Source organism: Anolis carolinensis, chromosome 5 (assembly GCF_035594765.1).
Source record: "Anolis carolinensis isolate JA03-04 chromosome 5, rAnoCar3.1.pri, whole genome shotgun sequence".
NCBI lineage: Eukaryota > Metazoa > Chordata > Lepidosauria > Squamata > Dactyloidae > Anolis > Anolis carolinensis.
This window is the reverse complement of record NC_085845.1, coordinates 184,542,947-184,564,895: the sequence shown is the minus strand read 5'-3', so window position 1 is coordinate 184,564,895 and position 21,949 is coordinate 184,542,947. Positions and strand designations below refer to the sequence as shown.

At 36.6% G+C, this 21,949-nt stretch overlaps 1 protein-coding gene across 4 annotated transcripts in view; it reads left to right on the top strand.

The window, feature by feature from the left end:
* The window catches only part of fgd4 (FYVE, RhoGEF and PH domain containing 4), a 142,541-nt gene extending 122,157 nt beyond the window's left edge, over positions 1-20,384 (top strand). For all 4 annotated transcript variants that reach the window (XM_062981099.1, XM_062981101.1, XM_062981100.1 and 1 more), the window contains exons 11-17: positions 1,868-2,040; positions 4,647-4,677; positions 5,437-5,532; positions 6,644-6,769; positions 8,176-8,316; positions 9,431-9,571; positions 10,576-20,384. In XM_062981099.1, the coding sequence (XP_062837169.1) occupies positions 1,868-2,040; positions 4,647-4,677; positions 5,437-5,532; positions 6,644-6,769; positions 8,176-8,316; positions 9,431-9,571; positions 10,576-10,839 (972 nt within the window). In that variant the 3' untranslated portion in view covers positions 10,840-20,384. The remainder of the gene's footprint in view (positions 1-1,867; positions 2,041-4,646; positions 4,678-5,436; positions 5,533-6,643; positions 6,770-8,175; positions 8,317-9,430; positions 9,572-10,575) is intronic.
* The last annotated feature ends 1,565 nt before the right edge of the window (positions 20,385-21,949 follow it).

Sequence of the window (21,949 nt, the reverse complement as noted above, 5' to 3'; positions counted from 1 at the left end):
GCCATCTGCTTGCCCACAGGAAACCATATTTAATAATCTAAGCTGATGTGGTCTATCAAATGCAATTTTCTGAATCAGCATCCCAAATAACCCCAGGAACAGGCCTAAAAACAAAGACACCAAGGCGCCCCAGCTTCCAGGCACCACATGAAACGGCTCCGCTCAGGAGGAGGGAGGAGAAGGAGAAGCAGCAGTCAGGAGGCTTGTTTTCATGTCTTTTGTGAGTAGTCAGCCTCTCCTCTCCCGATATCACAGTTGCTTTGGCACTATAAGAGGGTTTTGTGAGACCAGTCGCTCTCATTGCAACGATGTAGTAATGGTGAGGGGCCGTGGACCATATTTTAGTTCTTGGCGACTAATGGAGGTCTACAGACTGCAGGTTGGGAACCACTAGTTTAGATGGATGGTATTTTTAAAAAATTAAGTCATCAGTTTCTGTAAGTTTTTCTTGAATACTGCTGGCTTCATAAATGTAAACTGAGTCTATTTTGGTATGCTAGAGACTATGTTACCGCTTTGCTGTTATCCTATTCTCCTTTGGTTAAATTACCAGTTACGTTAGCTGACCTTCCTGTGTTCATTTGCTCCATTGTGACATCTGCTGTCCTGTATGAAAACACAAATGTGTCAAAATAAACCGACTTCTAACATAGGTGTTTAAGTAAATTACTATTCCTAAGAATCCAGACCATCCATAATTGCAACAATGACAGAAACAGCCCTCACTCCCATGTTGCTCCATTTTTCTGTATTAAACCACAAAACTCCTAATACATAGAGCATTTGTTGCCCATATGTGAAAAGTAATACAGTAGAGTCTCACTTATTCAACATAAACGGGCCGGCAGAACGTTGGATAAGTGAATATGTTGGATAATAAGGAGAGATTAAGGAGAAGCCTATTAAACATCAAATTAGGTTATGATTTTACAAATTAAGCACCAAAACATCATGTTATACAACAAATTTGACAGAAAAAGTAGTTCAATATGCAGTAATGCTATGTATTTATTACTGTATTTATGAATTTAGCACCAAAATATCACAATGTATTGAAAACATTGACTACAAAAATGCATTGGATAATCCAGAACGTTGGATAAGCAAATGTTGGATAAGTGAGACTCTACTGTAGCAAGATTTTAAAAATGCAACCCCAAACAGTAATATATCAGTTAAAAGATACAATGACTAACAAAATGTTAGTTTATCACCTTTGAAAATAAGATGTACCCTAATTCAGCTTTAAGAGTCTTATAGTCTGATACTTAGCAACAAATAGGAATTTATTCATTCTAGTTTTCTCATCCTCCATGCCCATCTTCAGGTTGCTGATCTGTGCTTCCTTTTCCTCTGTGGGGTAGGCATTGCAGGCAGATGTCTATATTGCTGTAGCATATTTTCACTCCCAGTAAAGTAGCTTTGAGAGGTGATTGCAGAAAAGCAATAGAAGAGGTGCATCTTGTCTTTTCTGTGCTTCTAGTCAATGTTTTCTCCTCTAAAAGCTTCAAATGCAAGTAGCTTTTTGTTCTTTTCAATAAAGAATAGCTTCAGCTGTCTAATTGTTTGGATTTGTGTCTACCATGTGCTTTGTTCTCAAGTTCCTGCTCTGTACAATGGAAAACGTAATATTTTCCCTTGTGACAGTATTCAGTGTGGTATCATTACAGTGGGTGAATATTGTGGGCTGTTTGTGACATGATTCATGATGTCTGATCCAATTCCTACATCATATCTCTCTCTTTATGTTGTTTTTGCATATTTTAGAGCTTTCTTTTTCCAAGATAAATGTACAAGTGCATGTTACCATTACACCCAACCTGTCTCTATGGAAACTGATGTTTCTTTGGCTTTCTTTTTTTTCCAGTTCAACAACATGTTGTTGTACTGTGTCCCCAGATTTAGCCTAGTTGGATCTAAGTTTACAGTTCGGACAAGAGTCGGCGTTGATGGTATGAAGATTGTGGAAACGCACAATGAGGAATACCCACACACATTCCAAGTGTCTGGGAAAGAACGGACTTTGGAATTACAAGCCAGGTAGGAGAAGTCTTTTAAAAAGATTGTAATGCTTAGCATGGTAACACAGTTATAAAGTATTTGCACCTTGAGCTGAATGAACTCTGCAGTTTGAATACACTGACTGTATGCCCAACCCTTGACTTTCTGTGGACCATAATCATGAGACTAAGACAAACAGTGTTAAACTACCAGTTGTGTGATGATAACTACAGCTGAGCTACATGAGAAAAGGTAAACTAATGCAGAGCAAGGCAATTATGTGATAGTGGTATTTAGGAACATCTCAGAAGTTATTTTGTGGAGAAGATCACAGACCTAAGGAGAGCTTATAGTATCCTGACTCTTGGAAACAGCAAAGCATCTTGAAACCCTTTGGCTAGTGAAAGAGAAAACCCTTACTTGTGGACTGAAGGAATATGCTGAATGTTAGTTGCTGTTGTTAGCTATAGATCTCAACTTAACATCCCTTCATCATAATATAATACAACCCAACCAAAAATATTATTGGTTTCTTGGTTTTTAGGCCTGTTCCTGAGATTATTTGGTGTGCTGATTCAGAAAATTGCATTCGATAGACCGCATCAGTTCTAATTTCTTAGATAGGGTTATCATAGTTTTCTATGGGTGAGCAGATGGCAACTGATATACGTAATATGTTCTGTACCTCAAAAAACTAGAGCTGATAGGGAAAAACTGGTGTAATTTTTGGAATCAGTAGGTCAAATAAACCGAGAAACAGGGCTAACATTTGAGGCACCAAAATATGTGTTGAGCAGTGTAATAACCCAAATGCAGACCTTACCCCGTCCCGTATACCACTATCCTGGCATACACCTCCTTTAAAGCCCTGAAGATGCCTCACAGAGCCATTCCATGTTGCACTTTGAGCAGGCAGGTTCAATAAGGTCTGGCAACACCACCACCCTTCATACTGGGATGCATTGTAATGCCATCAGTGTCCTTTGACAATATCAGTGCTTCTCTAATACAGTAGAGTCTCACTTATCCAACACTCGCTTATCCAACGTTCTGGATTATCCAACACATTTTTGTAGTCAATGTTTTCAATACATCATGATATTTTGGTGCTAAATTCGTAAATACAGTAATTACTACATATCATTACTGCATAATGAACTACTTTTCTGTCAAATTTGTTGTATAACATGATGTTTTGGTGCTTAATTTGTAAAATCATAACCTAATTCAATGTTAAATAGGCTTTTCCTTAATTCCTCCTTATTATCCAACATATTCGCTTATCCAACATTCTGCTGGCCTGTTTATGTTGGATAAGTGAAACTCTACTGTAGTTTCTCTGTCAGAGGGAGGGAAATATTGCCAGATGCTTCCCTGATCCTGCCTGTTCACATTACAGCATAGACAGCATGTAGGAAGTGGCTTTGGGGCTTTAAAGTAGTTTGGAAGGGAGGCTTTGGATGTGCCCAGAGAGAACAGGAAATACCAACCTTCTCAGTACCACACATGTAAGGGGCAATGTGTTATCGTCACCACCTGGATTCTGGCCATATTCTATTTACATTTAAATTTACTTCTGTGAAATAATAGTCTGGCAATTTTGATTACTTACTTCATTGTAATTCAGTGTGCTGTGGGAACATTTCCTGTATTTGTCTGTATTTTACGAGGAAATTCTGTAGGAACCTCTCTGGATCTAATGAATGATGATCCTATCAGTCTAATCTTCTTCCCATTCCAATTTAGTATATTCTTCATATGTTCTAGGTGTTAATTTTCACTGTTGCTTCAAAAAGCACATTACTGTGCCAACAGTGAGTTTGTTCTTTTCCTTTACCTAAAGGGCTTGTATGTTTGCCTTCTGATTCCATTAGAGTGCACATTAGTGCTTGTGGTTAGTAAAATGCATTTCATTTTATAGAATGCTGCTTCCTGTTGTTCTCATGCAACAGTTCAATTCTGTTGAGGAACTGAGCTTAATGTTTTATTAGATCAATCTGATTAACCATTCAGCTTCTGACATCTGCCTTATGGATCTCAAAAGCATCAATAAAAGGTATTGCTTTCCATGTTGCTTGCAACTGACAGAAGTTATTTTTTCCCAACAAAACTTAAATCCTGTTATACAAGAGGAATAATGATTAAAGATGTGATATAGCTGAAAGCTGCCTTTACCCCCAAACTGGAATTTAAAATAGTTTGCAAATACAAATAAATATAGCTAAAAAGAAAAGAGAGAAACTGTAAAATACAATTGGCAAAGAAGTAAAAACATTTGATAAAATAAATAAAAGGGAGTTTTGAAAAGTAATTTTAAAACAATTATTTAAAAATCTTCACTTCTAAGAAGCTGTTGGAATAAAGAACGACAGCGTGGAAAGTCAAATACTGGAAATATCACAGAGATCTCAATAGACAATGTAAATTTGAGATAATATTTTAACAGAAAGGTAATCTTTCAAAACCTTTGAATGCAGGAAAGATTTGGTTTCTTCCACTGGATATTTTCAGTATTCTTACTGTTATATCGTCTGATTCAACTGGCTCCAATATAAATTGCCCTGGGAAATTTGAATCTTAAACAAGTAGCTTATTCATATTTTCTAAAATTGCTGTTAACGGTTATCTCCAACTGTTTCTTTTAGTTCTGAACAAGACAAAGAGGAATGGATAAAGGTAAATGTTCTTTCTTAAAAGTCTTTCCAACAACTAATTTGTTGTTAAGATTTATTACATTTCCTGCACCTGGCTGACATTACTGTCTTGCTGAAATTTGCCTTGTGTTTGTGATAGCTTTATAATTAAACCACTAGTGCTGGTAGCTTAAAAAATTAAATAATAACAGTAGTGTTATCTGACTATCTTCTGTTTCTCAGGGTGCATGCATGACCTCCCTCACTTTTATCTGAGCCATACAAAGATAACTCAGGCAAAAGCGAATTAATATGAGATGAAGCAGGAAAACTCTGTTTTGTCCCAAATGGGACAAAAAGACCCATTTCTTTCTAGGTGTGGGCCATGTGTGGATTGGGCCTGGGGATTGCGTTGTGTGACTTCCGGACACAATCCACACAGCTGCCTTGGGATTTCCCCCTTCTCCTGGTGTGACATTTCTACATGCCAGGAGAGGGCCAGCAGCAATTTAATGGTGGCTGGGTAAATAATATATACTTTGGGGGGGGGGGGGTTCTTTTGTGTCTGGGTGCCCTGCAGGAAGATCCAGCAGGGCATCTAGACACCCCCCCCCCCCCAAAGCGTGGGTTTTAGGGAGAAGCATGTGGACTTTAACCCGCACCCAATCAGGTTTCTTAAACTGGTTAAAGGGTTGTGTGGAACTGGCCTCATTGACCTCTTTTGGCTTGCCATTAATTGGATAGATACTGGTACCATTAAATCTTTATAGCTCTTATCCTTTTTATTCATTCACCATTCCAGGCTCTCCAGAGTACTATAGATGCCTTTCAGCAGAGGAATGAGACATTCAGAAATGCCATTGCAAAAGAGTATGATGACATGCCTATTGAAGTCTCTGTAAGTTCAAGCCTGAAGCAGAGAACAACTTGTGCAATCTAGACCACAGTGCCTCCATTAGGGTTCCTCTTCTAAGTTACTTAATTGCAGTTCCTGTGGCATATTTGCATTCACATGTTCTCCTATTTAGATGCATATATGATATAACACTAGTGATACCATTATGCCTTCAATGTACATAGTTCTTTTTATAATATAAGATTATAGGGACGAAAGAGTCTATGATTTACCATGCGCAGTAGAAAGCTTGAGGCATGAGTTAAAACAATTCTTTTTAAGACAGCCTATCTCGCTTCTGCACTAACAAGATCATTGGTGGAGATCAAAACTGTGCAGATAAAATTAAGATTGCTTGTTACAGTCTTATTAATGTTGAATATATTCATGTCACCTACTATCATTTGTTATCCATTTTGATTACTGTCTCAATTTTAAAGCTATATCTTTAGATTCAGCAATCTTTGTTTTTTTTTCTCTAATTGGCATTGTTTAAAAATGAATCCAGAGAACAAGTGCCTAATTCTAGCAGCAGGAGACAGACATGCAGAGAAGATTTTAAAAGATGCATAAAGTAACATAAAGTATTACAACACAGAAATATATTTTCTTTCTTTGTCAATAATAGTGCTGTGTTTTTGAAGACTGGAAATACATTGTCAGGTTTAGAATTTATTTTTAATTACTTAAAAGAGAAAGTACATATTTTTCTTCTATTAAATGTGCAGTTTTTTGCAATAATTTTAATCCCATTGTTTATACAAGCAACCAATGCAATTATCTTAAAATATTCCTAATTATATCATTTTTTTGTGGGCTGAGCTAGATGCACAGCTGCCTTTTAAAACAATTGACATATGTGTGTAGCTATCTCCATCTTGTTCCATCTTGTAACTTACTTGGGTCTGGGCATAAACATTTCCTCTACTTAACCAATTGGATTATAAAGGCACATTAAACTGAAATGGTAAACATGCCATTGTCATTTTAGTAGCATCTGCATCTTAATTGTAGGGTCCAAAAATGCATTTAATTTTCAGAACAGCTTGTGTTGTTGTTGATCCTTTTCTGTGGTAATAATACATCAATATTTGTCCTCCTGTCACCACTTCAGACTGCTGAACTTGGGAAGAGAGCACCAAGATGGATTCGAGACAATGAAGTCACCATGTGCATGAAATGCAAAGAGCCCTTCAATGCGCTGACAAGGAGGAGGCATCACTGCCGAGCATGTGGACATGTAAGCAGAGAGCTACATCTGCTCCTTAGTGCACAATATTGAAGCAGCCAACGCATTCAGAAACTCCATCTGGCGGTGTTTTTTGAAAGGACTATTTGGCTGGTGCACAAATACGGAAGCATTTTTTTCTTGCTACAGCAAAAAAACCAGAGCTTGAATAAGAGGCCCACTGTGTGAACCAAAGCTGAGCCCTCTTGAGGACAATTCAGGACTTTTTATATAACAGGGTTTCTTTAGCAGTGAATGGTTTAGTTCCAGTTGAATCTTTTTTTTTTTTGCCTTGATGCTAAGCCTCCTAAAATAATTGCTTTTCTTCCCATAAGTTACTACAAGTATCTGATTCTCCAGGGGGTAAAAGAAGACAACTACACTAGAGTCTCACTTATCCAACATAAACGGGCTGGCAGAATGTTGGATAAGTGAATATGTTGGATAATGTCTATTTTATTGTAGTTTTTATTGTAGTTTTTATTGTTTTTATTGTTATTTTAAAGCTAATTGTATTGTTTTAATCTATTTCTGTAAACCGCTCCGAGCCAAACTGGGAGTAGCGGTATACAAGTCTAATAAATAAATAAATAAATAAAAAATGAGGGATTAAGGAAAAGCCTATTAAACATCAAATTAGGTTTTGATTTTACAAATTAAGCACCAAAACAACATGTTATACAACAAATTTGACAGAAAAATTAGTTCAATACGCAGTAATGCTATGTAGTAATTACTGTATTTACGAATTTAGCACCAAAATATCACGATGTTTTGAAAACATTGAATACAAAAATGTGTTGGATAATCCAGAATGTTGGATAAGTGAGACTCTACTGTAATTCCAATTCCCTTAGTAAGGGGCTAAAAGAAGACATAACTAATTCCAATTCCCTTATAATTTTTCCAGGTTATCTCTTTAAGTCTTCATTGCATACAGGGTTCTAATTCAAAGCCATGAATCCAAGAAATAAGAAACCCCTACTTTGTGATTTTGTTAATAAGCTAAGAGAATTTTATTTGCCTGCATATTGTTAGTGCTCAAATCTCTTACAAAAGAAATTTATTTTAGATTGCTCGTCCTCAGACCAGACTGATAGAAGAGCATGGTATATATGTGTTCATTTCTTTCCCAAAATCAGAAGTGAGAAATTTTTGTCCCTCCTAATATTTTGGACTAAAAATCCCAAAGTGTGCTGGATGGTATTGATCAGAGTTGTGGTCTAAAACATATGGAGGGCAAATATTTCCCTACTGTTTTTGGCATACTCCTGTGTATGCTTTCGTGATGTTCGGCATACTCTTGTGTGTGGTTTCTAGAATCACTCTTTCAACCATTTTGCAATATTTCACTGAATCTCTCTGTATAGGAATACAAAGATAATGTTGCTAAAAATGTTATTTGCTTTCATTTTAAGGTGGTTTGCTGGAAATGTTCTGACTACAAAGCTCATCTCGAGTATGATAGCAATAAACTGAACAAGGTTTGTAAAGACTGCTACCACATTATAACAGGGTGTACAGACAGTGAAGAAAAGAAAAAGAGAGGAATCTTGGAGGTATGTTATAGTTATTTCATTATCATGTCATGTAGTTGCTAGTTACTTAGAAATGAGTGTTTGCTGGATGATTTTGCAGCATTTATATTCTGAGCTTTTGGACTGGGGATGAGTTCACAATTCTTATCATATAATATAAGGACCAGAAAATGGATGAGAGTCACATTACCGTCATCCAGGTATCCTTAGAGGCCAAGACAATGCCACCAGTGTTTGGATAAGGTCAGCCACTCAGATGTGACTTGGTCTCCAGCAAAGACATCATCTTGGGTTTCCGCAGTTTAGACCTCTTCCAGAGACCTAGCTTTATTTGGTGTGGACTTTTCCTGGTTGAAGAAACCATGTATAGAGCAAAGCTATCTTGAGAAACTCCCAACTAGTGCCTCTATAAAGGCAATTTCAGTAATCTTGCATTCATCCCAATTCAGAAGGATATCAGATCTGCGAAACACTGTGTCCCTTGCCCTTGAGAAGCTCTCAGAAAGCCCATGGCTTAGCCAGGACTAGGGTTCATCTGCCCCATGTCTTCCCTGACCACAGATTTAGAAGGCTGGCTGCGTAACCCAATATTTGTTGCCTTTCTCAAACTCTGGGAGTATATTTATGGAGATACAGTAGAGTCTCACTTATCCAACATAAGCGGGACGGCAGAACGTTGGATAATATGTTGGATAATAAGGAGAGATTAAGGAAAAGCCTATTAAACATTAAATTAGGTTATGATTTTACAAATTAAGCACCAAAACATCATGTTATACAACAAATTTGACAGAAAAAGTAGTTCAATACACAGTAATGCTATGTAGTAATTACTGTATTTACGAATTTAGCACCAAAATATCATGATATATTGAAAACATTAACTACAAAATGCGTTGGATAATCCAGAATGTTGGATAAGTGAGTGTTGGATAAGTGAGACTCTACTGTATAACTCTCTGTTCTTGTTGCTTCCGCACCATTTTTTTTGAGAAACAGCAAAATACTGATTCAGCAACTAGGATGAAAATTCCTCTCGCATTCTATGATGTGCCTGTAAACAAATTAATGACATCTGGAAAACTTGGTGTTTGCTATGTTGAACTGAAATAGAATATTTTTTGTCTCCATACAGATTGAATCCGCAGAAGTGTCAGGAAACAGCGTAATATGTAGTTTTCTCCAATATTTGGAAAAATCCAAAACCTGGCAAAAGGCTTGGTGTGTTATTCCTAAACATGAAGCCCTTGTATTATACATGTATGGTGCACCACAGGTATGTAGGGAGGACATGTTTGAGAAAAACAGAACATAATAAAATTCCATACCTTGTGAAGGGCAAGCTAAAGAATATTTGAAAACTGGGATACTATATTTTGCAAGAGCCACCGTTCTGCAAATGCCACAGACACAACAAACATTTGGACTTATTCCTTCCGCTTGCGTTTTATAGTCCCTGGGGTGCCTAGGTGGTCTGATAAGTTTCCATATTGCTAAGGATATAATATATATTTTATTCTTACAGCATCTATCTCAGGCATGGGCAAACTTTGGCCCTCCAGGTGTTTTGGACTCCAACTCCCACAATTCCTAACAGCCTACCGGCTGTTAGGAATTGTGGGAGTTGGAGTCCAAAACACCTGGAGGGCCAAAGTTTGCCCATGCCTGATCTATCTGCTGGTCATAGGGGCGGGTGAGGAGGCAATCATATATTACCGTGTAATAGTAGTGCTTTTATCTCTAGTAGTTCTTTATTTCTAACCCAAAAAAGGGGGTGCGATCATTATGTGATGAAAAAAGTTGGTGCCTAGGGTTCGCCAGTTTCTGGCTTTAAAAAAAAACAAAAACTGTCTTAATTCCAAGATGATGATGGAGAGAACCACTGCTCTAAGGGGAAAGGAAGGAGTGAAAGCAATTGTTCAAACTGTCTTTAAGCAGAGCTCTGGTTTGTTTCTGTCTTAATTAAAACTACCATAAGCCCCTCCTCAAGTCGTGAGGAGAGGTGGGTAAGAAATACAATGTATTATTACTATTATTATTATTATATTTATTATCTGCTGCAACTACTTGGGAAAATGAAAAAACCATTTTTGGGACCCAAAAGGACTATTATATTGTAAAATACATTCTATGGGGAAAGACTAACATGTCTTTCTTTAGAGCATCATTAATGTAAGATGTAAATTGATGTGAGTCATGGAATCAGTTAAGAAATGTTAATTCTCTGCTTTGCACCAGATCCAAAACAATTTCCTTAGCATCTTCTTTTTGTTTTCTTAGGATGTGAAAGCTTCGGCTACAATCCCCTTGTTGGGTTACATCGTGGATGACACCCCAAGAAGTGCTGACCTCCCACACAGTTTTAAATTGACTCAGTCCAAGTCTGTGCACAGCTTTGCAGCGGACAATGAGGAACTGAAGCAGAAGTGGCTGAAAGTCATCCATTTAGCTGTCAAAGGTGAAATACCAGACTGTCCAAACGATTTGAGGATGAATTTGGAGGATCAGCATGAAAGCTCTACAAAACTGGATTCTGAAACTTGAGACAGCAAATGGTCTGTAGGATATAAATTCTTTTGCTCCACGCAAAGTTGGTTTGACACTACTTCTGAAGAGAACAAAAAAGCCAGCCTTCTTAACTCTATACCATATTTCTTAGCACTTTATGTTGGAAAAGAAAGAGAAAACGTTCCTCTTAGTGAAAAATTTCTTATATTTATGTTGTGTCAATAAAATTTATGTACAGAGCCATTCCACATTTTCTTTTTATTAAATGAATGTCTTTATCAAAATGTTACCAATATTACGGTACTACTTATATTTCCAATAAAATTACATCATTTGAAATGAATGCTGTTAGGAAAAGAAACTGTGGCTTTCATAATTATGTCAGTCCTGGTATATCTTGGTTGTTTCCTAGTATCCATAGCTGTGTGCTTCGAAGTTAGGCCTCCACATTACCAAAATAGAAGTGTAGTGGAATGTAAAGGCAGTTTGGCTTATTGTATCTAAATTTTAGCACTATTTACACTGTATATACATTCTGTCAGCTAAAAATAGAACCATACCCAGAGTGTCTAAAATGTCAAATTAGCTATTTAAAAACCCATACTTTTCCATTTTAAAGTACATTAAATAATAAGTACGGTATATAATATTTGCAGGGTATAGCAGTAGAAGGGAAATGTGCTATATTTAATTCTAATTTTGACTTCATTATGTTAGAGTCATTCTAGCGTATTGTAAAATAAAGCATGCTTTCTCTTTAAAAATGAGCAGAGGGTTCTAAATTAAAAGCAACTAGTGACTTGCTTATCTCTTATGGTATCCATATTTTTATACAGTAATACAGATCTTTTAAAAGTTGCAGTGAATAAATGGCATGCAATGGGTATTAGTATGTGAATTCTAGCTGTATAATAATAATAATTTCTGTTCCAAGTCCCGTGCCTGTTACCTTTGCGAGCTGGTGCTACCTTTTTAAAATTACAAGTGCTTCAGTACTTAATAGCCTGTTCTTAAATGATCATTTCTGATCATACGTTTTGCCTTTCTAGTTGGTCGAGAACACCCAGACCTTAATCTTCTTGCTCAGTTCTGTCCATTTGCCTTGAGTCTCATTATTGAGAGAAAAGTGGGATATAAATTAATAATAATAATAATAATAATTACTATTATTATTATTATTATTATTGTTATCCAAACATCACTTCAAACCATGATTAAGGGAGGTTAGGTATATTTCATATGACGTCTAAATGCACAAACCATGGTCTAAATGCATAAACCATGGTTTGTGATCTGTCATTAAAAACAATAAAACCATGTTTTGTGCATAGTCTGACATGATCTTTTAAAATGATAGATAAGATCATATACATTTGAAGCCATCTCTCTGCTCGCATTGGGAAAGTAGAATACTGAGCAGGAAAAAAAGGTGAAAATCATGATTTCCCTGATTTGTAATTTGTAATTGGTTTAAGTCCCAAATTTGGGTTTGTACAACTCTTGATTTGTTGTGATACCTGAACTGAGTCCTTTGTAACCCCCACAAATCATACGCATCTTGCAACAGTGAATACAGGACCAGGAACTGTATTGGCTGTTCCATGTGATACACAGGCATTAAAATGGGTGGCAAATCTGCCACTTACTTCTATGATTGCACCCAGTATTTGCATGAGTAAATATTACATACTATGTCATATGTGCGAACACTAATGTTGAGGTTATTATTTCTTGCCAAAACCTGAGTGCTTGGATCTTACTTGAGTATTCAAAAGCATTCTTAGAGAAATAGGCTGCAATCCTGTATTCATTTGTCTCGGAGCAAGTCTGATAGCCTTACATAGGCTTGTTTTGCTAATAACATTATGTAGTATTGAGCCAAAATTGATCAAATCATAGTAGGAGCTTTATTGTAATCTAATATTTATTCAATTTGTGGTGATACATTTGTGCTAACTTAAACTCAAGGGAACAATTTTGACAATTACAAAGGCAAGTAACTGGACAAAGCAATTGAGGTCTCTTTTGCTGCATAGCCATCATTCAGAAATGTTAAGGGGAAAAACATATTGTCTATTGGTTGTTCATTTTAAGATGTATTTAAACAGTCTGCACTCAATAATGCTCATTGTATGCTTTGGGTTTAGTCTTGTTCTCATTTTTGCTCAGAGCTCTCTTTCCAAATTATCACTGATATTTTTGAGTATTTTCCAAATGCTGGCCAAGATATATTCTGTTCATAAGCAGTGTGATAAAGTGGGAAATAGAATCTTCAGCTAACATTCAGATTCATTAATTCATTAATGAATAAGTGCCAGTACTGTCACATAAATATAAGGATTAGCCTATAAAATTAAACCAAGGGCTAGTCTAGAGTCCTTTTCCCACATTCAGATGCCTGTGGAAAAACACAGGTGGGACAGCAGCAGCCATCTGCTTATGTTCCCCGAACTATTACTGAAAGTCATACTTTAATACTAGAGTTAGTATACAAAAATTACTTCTTTTTAAAAGAAACTTTCAGCTTTGTTGAGTGGCTCAGATCATAGCATTGTGAGAAAGACTCAACCTTATCCATCTTTACTTGCCTTTTTAGAGCCAAACAACCCCAAAAATGGTATTAGGAAACAGCCCAGACCCTTGTTCATTTTCTGATCTACAATACACACCTTCAGATCTTAATTATTATTTCCAGAGGTGCAATGCTTAGAACCATATGCACCATAAAGCAGCCTCTCCTAGTCTGGTACTGTCCAGATGTTTTGGGTGTCAACTTCTACCAGCCTGTTAACATGAGCAGGTAATGGGGAAAGATCATGCAAGTTGGAGTCCAAAATGTCTAAAAGGGGAGCAAGTCAAGGTAGGCAGTTGTTGGCATTCTAGTCTGATTCCTTTCTTCGTGCATTAGCTTTTTCTGTTATTCTAGTCAAATTCAGCAATAGTGTAGTGATGTAAAGCATCATTTGTTTAGATGAGACTGGTCTGCACTAAGTGGAAATCCTCAAGTTTGTCTGAATTTGTTTGTTATTATTTCCTATCTGCATTTTGTGGAAAGATAAACTGCAGAGGACAAGTAGGCTTGCTAATTGACTATTTTCTTTATTTATTGAAATAATTGAAATGGAAAGTACAGAGACATTGTGCCATCCAAAGCCTTCTGTTCAGAAGATCTTTCCAGTTGCATCTCAGGCAAAAGCCCCACTTTCTTGTCCACATGTATGTGCCAGATCATTTTCCTAAGTGAATAGTGAAACCCCTGCATACAAAGGCAGGACTACCTCTGTGCTGAATAATCTACCTGATTTTAAGTTGGCTTCTGCCTTCAGTTTAGTAACCGAAGCAGTTTTGAATGGGCATTTTCTTTTCATTTTCAGGGCTTTCCCCTACCTTCTAAGTGATTGGCTTTATAAGTGATTGATTTGACGTTACAGATTTACTTTCTGAAGGCAGGGGTTACTACATGGCAAATTTAGCCTTATGTGGCCTAGCTTATAACATGTCTGGTCTGGTTTATACAATTTTACCTTCTGATCAAACCAGTTGAGTAGTTGCTAACAACCAAGAGTGTCTTCTTATATAATGTTTTTTCTACAAGTAAAAACCATTGGTCATTCCATTTAACAATTACAGTTGAGTGAGGATGTAATATGACGGTTACATCTGGCATCCTGTGAGCAGGCCGGCATACACATCCCAGTTGAAATACTTCTTCTGTAGGGATATTAAATATCTAAATCTAGCTCATGGTACCTCTCTGATGTTGCTTTCAGTGCAATGTTACCTATTGACTCTTAACCTCACAACTAACGTTTTATGTGCATAGTTTGAAACTATATTTTCTTCTCTCTAATTAAATTAGCTATTATACTTGTTCTTTAAGGAAATCTGGAGGCTGGAAGTTTTCAGACATACAATATATAGTCTCACCCTCCCCCCCTTTCTTTGAGAGTCTTAAGAGTTTCTTCTTGTTGTTAGGTGACCTTGCTTGAAAGCATATCTCTGCTTAGGCCATGAGTAGTGAAAGAAAGAGTCTCATGGATCTCAGTTTTGTTATATATATCCAAGAATGGAATGGTGTCTATTTTATCCCTGTGAGGATGTCAAGTAGGACCGACGGGTGGAGATCTGGGGAAGAGGAAGGAGGTCAAGCACAATGGGTATTGTCAGAATCCATTTTGCCACTCCCAAATTGCAGGTGTGGAATGGAGGGAGGGTGGGATCAATTTTTTTTATTTCACTTATCTTAGCACTTACTATTTAGGAAAGCACGTCCTGTGATGTCAAGCATTAATAGCACACATGCGTAGAATCATGTTTCATGGAAATCAATGAGGTCCAAGGTTGGAGTCCTTGACTCTTACGTAAAGCACAGCTAATGATTACTTGTAATGAAGACTGGAGTAAAGACGTCATAGTCTATTTCATTACCATGTACTGACTCTTAAGTCTTTAAAGACATTTTTTTAAATTCCCAGAGTACTTGGAGGTTGAGGAAGGGAAAACAGTCCTTTAAATAGATTTTTCTTCATGCTGGTCAACATATGAACACAGACACACCTTTTGCTGTCAGCATTTCCATGCCTTACCTTATTCGAAATAAAACTTTATAACTTCATTAAGAGATACAGGGTTTTATATTTAAAACTTGTCTTTTTGTCTGAGGAAGTTATTCTGCTTTCTTCTGCTTGTATGTTTGACTGGATCAGCACTGGAATTAGCATACAATGAAAATAATGCAAGAATTATTACATCTGCAGGACAAATTTCCTTAATGCTGAGGAGAGGCAGTTTTTCTGAACCAATGCCTTCTGCCATTGTCTCTTTGCCCAATATTTTATATTTAAACAGTGTAAAGCTTGTTTGTGCTTCAAGATGCAAGAAGTTGATTAAAGGAAAAACCGTTTTTGTTTTCTAAAGTGACTTTGAAATCCTGTGGTTGTTTTAAGCCATGATGATTTAAGAACATTTACAACCTTTCTGAGCTTGTCTTTTCAAATTGATCTAAAGGTTTGGAAGGCTTAATGAAAATTGAAATAGAAGGCCTACATTTGTCATTTGATATGAAGGTGGCCATTTAGTTTTTGTGAAATGAATTTGGATATTTGAATATTGAGTTTGTATTGTTTTTGTGAAATTTCCTCAAGGTCAGTTTTTAAAAAAATGTTTTGAAGTTTTGATATTTCTGGCTTTTCAACTGAATATTAATTGTAAATATGTTTAAATGCTGTGTATGAAATACTAATTCAGTGTCAACCATGATCAGCAACTGGGAGCCACTATGAGAAATACACATCCCACATAATTGTTGTCAAGCATGTTGCTTACATCGACATAACTGTGGGTAATATATGTTTTAATCAAGCATTTTGTTGGTATGGATATAACTACAGATAATAGAACTGTAAATCAACCCAGCTCAGATAGGGTTGATCAAGCCCATTTCAAAATGCATTTTCAGATAGTGGGTGAAGAAAATTCCTGGTTAGAATTAACTGCAGTTAAGGATACTTTCAAAAAAAGTTAATTGTTTAGCAAAAGATAGGGGAAAGGAATGATATGGAACAAATTTTGAATTGCTGAACAAAACTCAACTTTGAAAAGAGTAATTAGCAATTAGCTACTGCTTCTGCACTTGTTAACAAATAAAGTTTCAATTACCTGAACCCAATAACCACTTAAGTCCTAAAACTCACTGTGCCAACGCATCGCTACCTACATTCTGGCATAGATATACCATGCCAGTACAGCACCATGTTATTTATTCTGGTGTTCAGAGCTCATAAGACATTACTTGTTAGAATACAAATTTTGAATAACTACGTTGAACCCAAGCACCCGACCTTTGAACATTCAAATTGCCAACATAATGCATAATGCAATCTTTGCAAGGTGTATAAAATGCAAACATTAATCTGACTATTATCTATAAATGTTTTCACAATCATTTTAGCATATTAGAAAGCAAAATAGCATATGAACGCATGGTGTTATTTGCTTCATGTTCTACTTGTTTCTCCCAATTAGATGTAAGTTGGTTTCACAGTTGAGAACAATGAGAGAATGGCTAACTTACTTCTTTTAACCCTTTTTATGCCCTGGGCAGAATCTACAGCTGACTGTCAGATTAAATTGGCATAATTCTGCAGAAAAAAGGTATTCTCTTGCTGAAGTTAAGTAAGTGCAGGACTCTGTGCTTTTTACGGAAGAAATAGCTTTATGCCAGGCCAGTTTGGGAGAAAGTCAATGAATGAAATGCACAAGTATTTGATTAAGCACAGAGGTATGGCAAAGTGTAATACTGTTTTTGTATGATTCCAATGTTGCTGCATGTAAATAACTTGGATGAAGAAAGGGGTCTGTATAGCACAATGGCGTTTGAGTAGCTTTTCCCTAAAGCATAGTTTGATCCTCAAAATGTTGCTCTGATTTTTGTGGCACTCATTGCATTGAGTGTTTCCCTAATCAGTTTTCTATTTGTGGTGAAAGGAAATTAAGTGTGGAGTTTTGTTTTTAGGGCTAAAGCAAAGTCGATCATGCTAGTGTTAACACTGGTAAATGTTCCAAAATAAATAATTGTTCTTACCTGTAAATGGCTTTCTTCCTGTCAAGGAAAAAAAGATAATGCTTTGTTCAATTGTATATTCCAAATGACTACAGAGAAGTGTGTTTGTAAGTAGATTTGTTTATAAAAACAGAAGTCCTGGTTTTCACATTATTGACAGATAAATCACACTGAACTGGAGGGAAGCTAGTTCTGCTGATTCAAAAGGCAGTTGTGCACAATGCTGGTTGGCTGCTGCCTTGAACTTCATGAAGCCACCTCCATCCTCTGCCCAGAAATGTCATGCAATGTTTTTTTTAAAAAAATATTCCATTGTTGGTTTTTTAATTTGTTTCAAAAGTTTGCCTGAAGAACAAGTGACAGTGGCACTTTAAACAGATTTGTTAACATGCAGATCCTGTTTAAAGCATCCGCTATGCAGGTGTTTAGATAATATTAAAAACAAAGAGAGTGTAGGAATGACTGAGGGATTGTGAAGGGAAGGAGAACCTGTGACACTTTTTTTTATTAAAAAATTACTATCCTACAGGTCCTACATGTGCAACTCCTCTGTGCACTACTGCCCTATCCAATGAACTCAGCAGAGAAGTTGTTGTGCATAGGAACTTTAGATATGCATGTAACACACAAGCACTTTGTGTGTAAATAACGCTTATCATTATTCTCAGAGAAAGTATCTCACCTGATAAAATATAAAATACAAACTCCATGCACCTGTAGAAAACAAGATCCTTATTTAGAACAGAATTAGGGAGCGTTTGGTCTTCCAGATGTTTTGAGCTCCCAGAAACCACAGACCGCATGTCTAATGCTAAAGATTTATGGAAACAGTGATCAAAAGCATCTGTAGGGCTTCAAGTTTCCTGCCCATGCTTTTGAAAATGTTTTGTTGATTTTAGGACATGTTGTGGATCAGTAGAAATATATTTAATATTTGCATGTATCTGCTTCTACCCCACAATATATTAATTAGCAGCATGCGTTATGTGTGGTGTACAAATGCATGTCACTTAGCTAGAACTTCCTTCTTAGATCGTACTTCCACAGAGTACTCATTTTAGCCACGTCTTCATCTCTGATTTTTAAATATTGATTGTGCACTTGGTAGTGCCATCTTTTAACCTTTCCCATCTAAAGCCTAAAATCATTTTAGGCAGAGCCTTAATCATACAAAAATTGATGCACATGAGATAAATATAGCTGTCAGGAAAAAAAAAGTGCCCATTCTGGAATGCACTAATCAAAAGCTACTTTTCATTTTGTGTCCTAAGATGTGCCCTGCTGCATGCTTATTACTAATTTTCTGAAGTAGTCCTGTGTGGGGTGAAATGTAGGGTCCTATTCAACCTCCAGTGGCTGTAGTGCGATATGGGTGTCCTTATTAGTGAAACTGGTGTACTAATTTCCGGTACCTGATACTGATTAGCAAGGGCCCTTGTGTATAGTCATTAAAGGAAAACATACAAGTGCCAATTTTGCAGCTAGTTTTTGCAGTGCCCTCCTTTTTCTTAGAGAGTATAGATTTGGTTTTTCCCCAATAAATCTTTGTGGGTTTCAAACTCAGTCATAGACTGGGATTTACACTGATCATGGCTAATGAATCTTATCCTTTGGGTATTTTCCTAAATCTAGATCCAACCTATCTGTAACCAGCATTACCTGCAGTGCCAGACAGTTATGTTTAGAAGCTGTAAGGTCTTAGAAATGTATCTGCAGTTTATTCTCACAGAAGAACATGAAGGCAACCCATGAAAATGACTTTCCTGCCTTTGTGCATGTGAGCAATCTTGGCAAAGCTAAATAGGATAAGAGATAATCAGTTGTTGACACAGGCAATGAATCCATGGATTATTTTTACCTGGTGGATTATGTCACCTCAGTTTAAGAGGAATCACAAAGAAAAGATTTGTCCCTTCAGTTTCTTTGTTATTGTTATTGTGCTTTTTTTTTTTTTGCTAGAGCAAAAAATATTCTCATAATGATAGGATCTCTGACTTAACCTACATAATTTTTTGGCATTTTAGTTTGTAGCAAACAGAAAAATATAGAATTTTTAAATTTGCATTAGTGAACAGTATTTTATATTCAGAAGTTAATTGTAATCCATGTGGAATAAAGTTAGAAGTATCCACTGTGTATATTATTCAGTAAAGGGAAGCCAGTAAGTGTCACTGTTGTGACTCTTACTCAGTGCATTCCTGAGTGGACCTGCCTCCCCTCCTTGTTCAAAGTGAAGATTTTTATTTTTCCTATTACATTGTTGAAGTAGAATATTTATTTTTATAGAATCTTTTTTGTTAAGTTATTTAATGCCAGTCATTTTCAGTGTAGAGTTAATCATTGCAGATGTATAACATATTTGTGGTTAATTACATCAAAATAGATTCCTTCAACAGAATGATAATACTTTTATTTAATCTCTTCTTGAGCAAATGCTTCATGCTGTTAAGAGTTCTATATGTAAAATATATAGAACTTTGCCTGTTTGCCTTCCTAATCTCAAGAAACTGAGGCAGTGAGATTATAAACAGGACACAGGAGTAAATCACCAAAAATGCTTCGCTAGACTCTATTCCAAAGGCACATTAGCCTTTATGGTGCCACAGCTGAAAAGAGGCAGGATGATATATTGTGAATCAGTGGAAGTGAGAAAAAAACTACTTAATAATGTCAGAACAACACACAATGTGTTACTGTTCCATTTGATAAGGGGTGGGTTTCTTGGAACTTCAGAAACAATAACGTTCTTTTTAAGGGTGTGTTCTCTTGGGGCTTTACCATAAATAGATTGCAAAGTGTTAAAAAGGAAATATTGTGAAAGTGGTTAATTTCGTCCATTTATTATGATGTATATGAATGTAAAATACCTGCAGATACTTGTATATATTTCTGTAACATATGTATATATTTGGTCCATAAAGATGAGAGCTGGAATAATGTAAAAATATGCACTTTACTTCTCGTTGAAAACTTTAACAATTTGTATCCTGTAAAATAAAAGCATCATTAAATCAGAAAATAGTCTTTGTGACTTCAGTGCTCTTGTTCATTTCGGTGTCTCTCCATACTAGGTTTAAAATGAGAGTGACCACATTGATTATGTTGTGACCACACAGGTCATGTCGGGTTCTGAAAGAGATGTTTAAAGAATTAAGTGATGATTTCAGTGTAGTACCCATTACTAGAAATCTTTTATTTCAATACCAATAATAACTTTATTCTTATCACCCACCTCCATCTCCCTGAAGGGACTCGGGGCGGCTTACATGGGGATCAAGCCCAAAAAACAAGTGTACAAGATATAAAATAAAACACATAACAACAATATAATTAAAAACAATTAAAACCACTGAATAAAGGCATCATAAAATACATCAATGAACATCAAAAGATCGAAAAGTGGGATAAATAAAATTGCAAGGGGAAAGGGCAGGGCTTTCAAGAGGTATCCATCTCATTTGAGATGTGGTGCTGGGTGAGAGACAGAAATAATACTGTTTAAAATCAAGACTAAAATCCTAGGAGCCAAAATTACTAATTTGAATACAGCAAGCCCTTCATACTTGTGGCTTTAACTTTTCTAAATTTGATCATTCCTGGATTTGATTAATATGTTACCTCTAGGAATCTCAAGATCCACCAGGATTATTCTTTGGTCAACATGTGGTGGAAATGGGCCATAAAGTTGCCCTGGAGATCTAGAGTTTCCTAAAGCAGTATTCTCTCAGGTAAAAATAAGCATTTCTTTATTTCTTTATTTTTCACTTTCATGTGAGTCCTGTGCTCCGACCCCTTGCAAATGCTGCACTTTGGACATATCACAAGATGACATGAGTCATTAGATATATTTTTTTCGCGTCAGGAGCGTCTTGAGAAACTGCAAGTTGCTTCTGGAGTGAGAGAATTGGCCATCTGCAAGGACGTTGCCCAGGGGACGCCTGGATGTTTTGATGTTTTACCATCCTTGTGGGAGGCTTTTCTCATGTCCCTGCATGGAGCTGGAGCTGATAGAGGGAGCTCATCCATGCTCTCCCCGGGTGGGATTCGATCCTGGCAGCTTGAAGAACAGCAGCCCAACCTTCAAGTCACTAGGCTTTAACCCACTACTCCACTGGGGCCTCCAGTTATTAGATAAGATAATGCTGAGTTAAGTTAGAAAGTAGTATGAAAAGAAGAGGACTACATTACAGGTGGATAGACTCCATCATTGAAGCCACTACCATGAGTTTGAAAGATCTTATCAGGACTATTAATAGCAGTATATCTTGAAAGTTTCATTCTCAACCTACAAATTATCTACAGACCCACAAAGAAAATCCAACAAATGCTACGGTCAGCGAAGGACAAGAGGGATCCTCTCACCTCTGCAGGAGTCTACCGGATACTATGCAGCTGTGGACAAGTCTACATAGGGACTACCAAACGCAGCGCCCAAACATGAGTCAAAGAACATGAGAGGAACTGCAAACTAACTCAACCAGAGAAATCAGCAATAGCAGAGCACTTGATGAACCAACCTGGACACAGTATATTATTTGAGAACACAGACATGCTCGACCACTCCAACAACTATCATGTCAGACT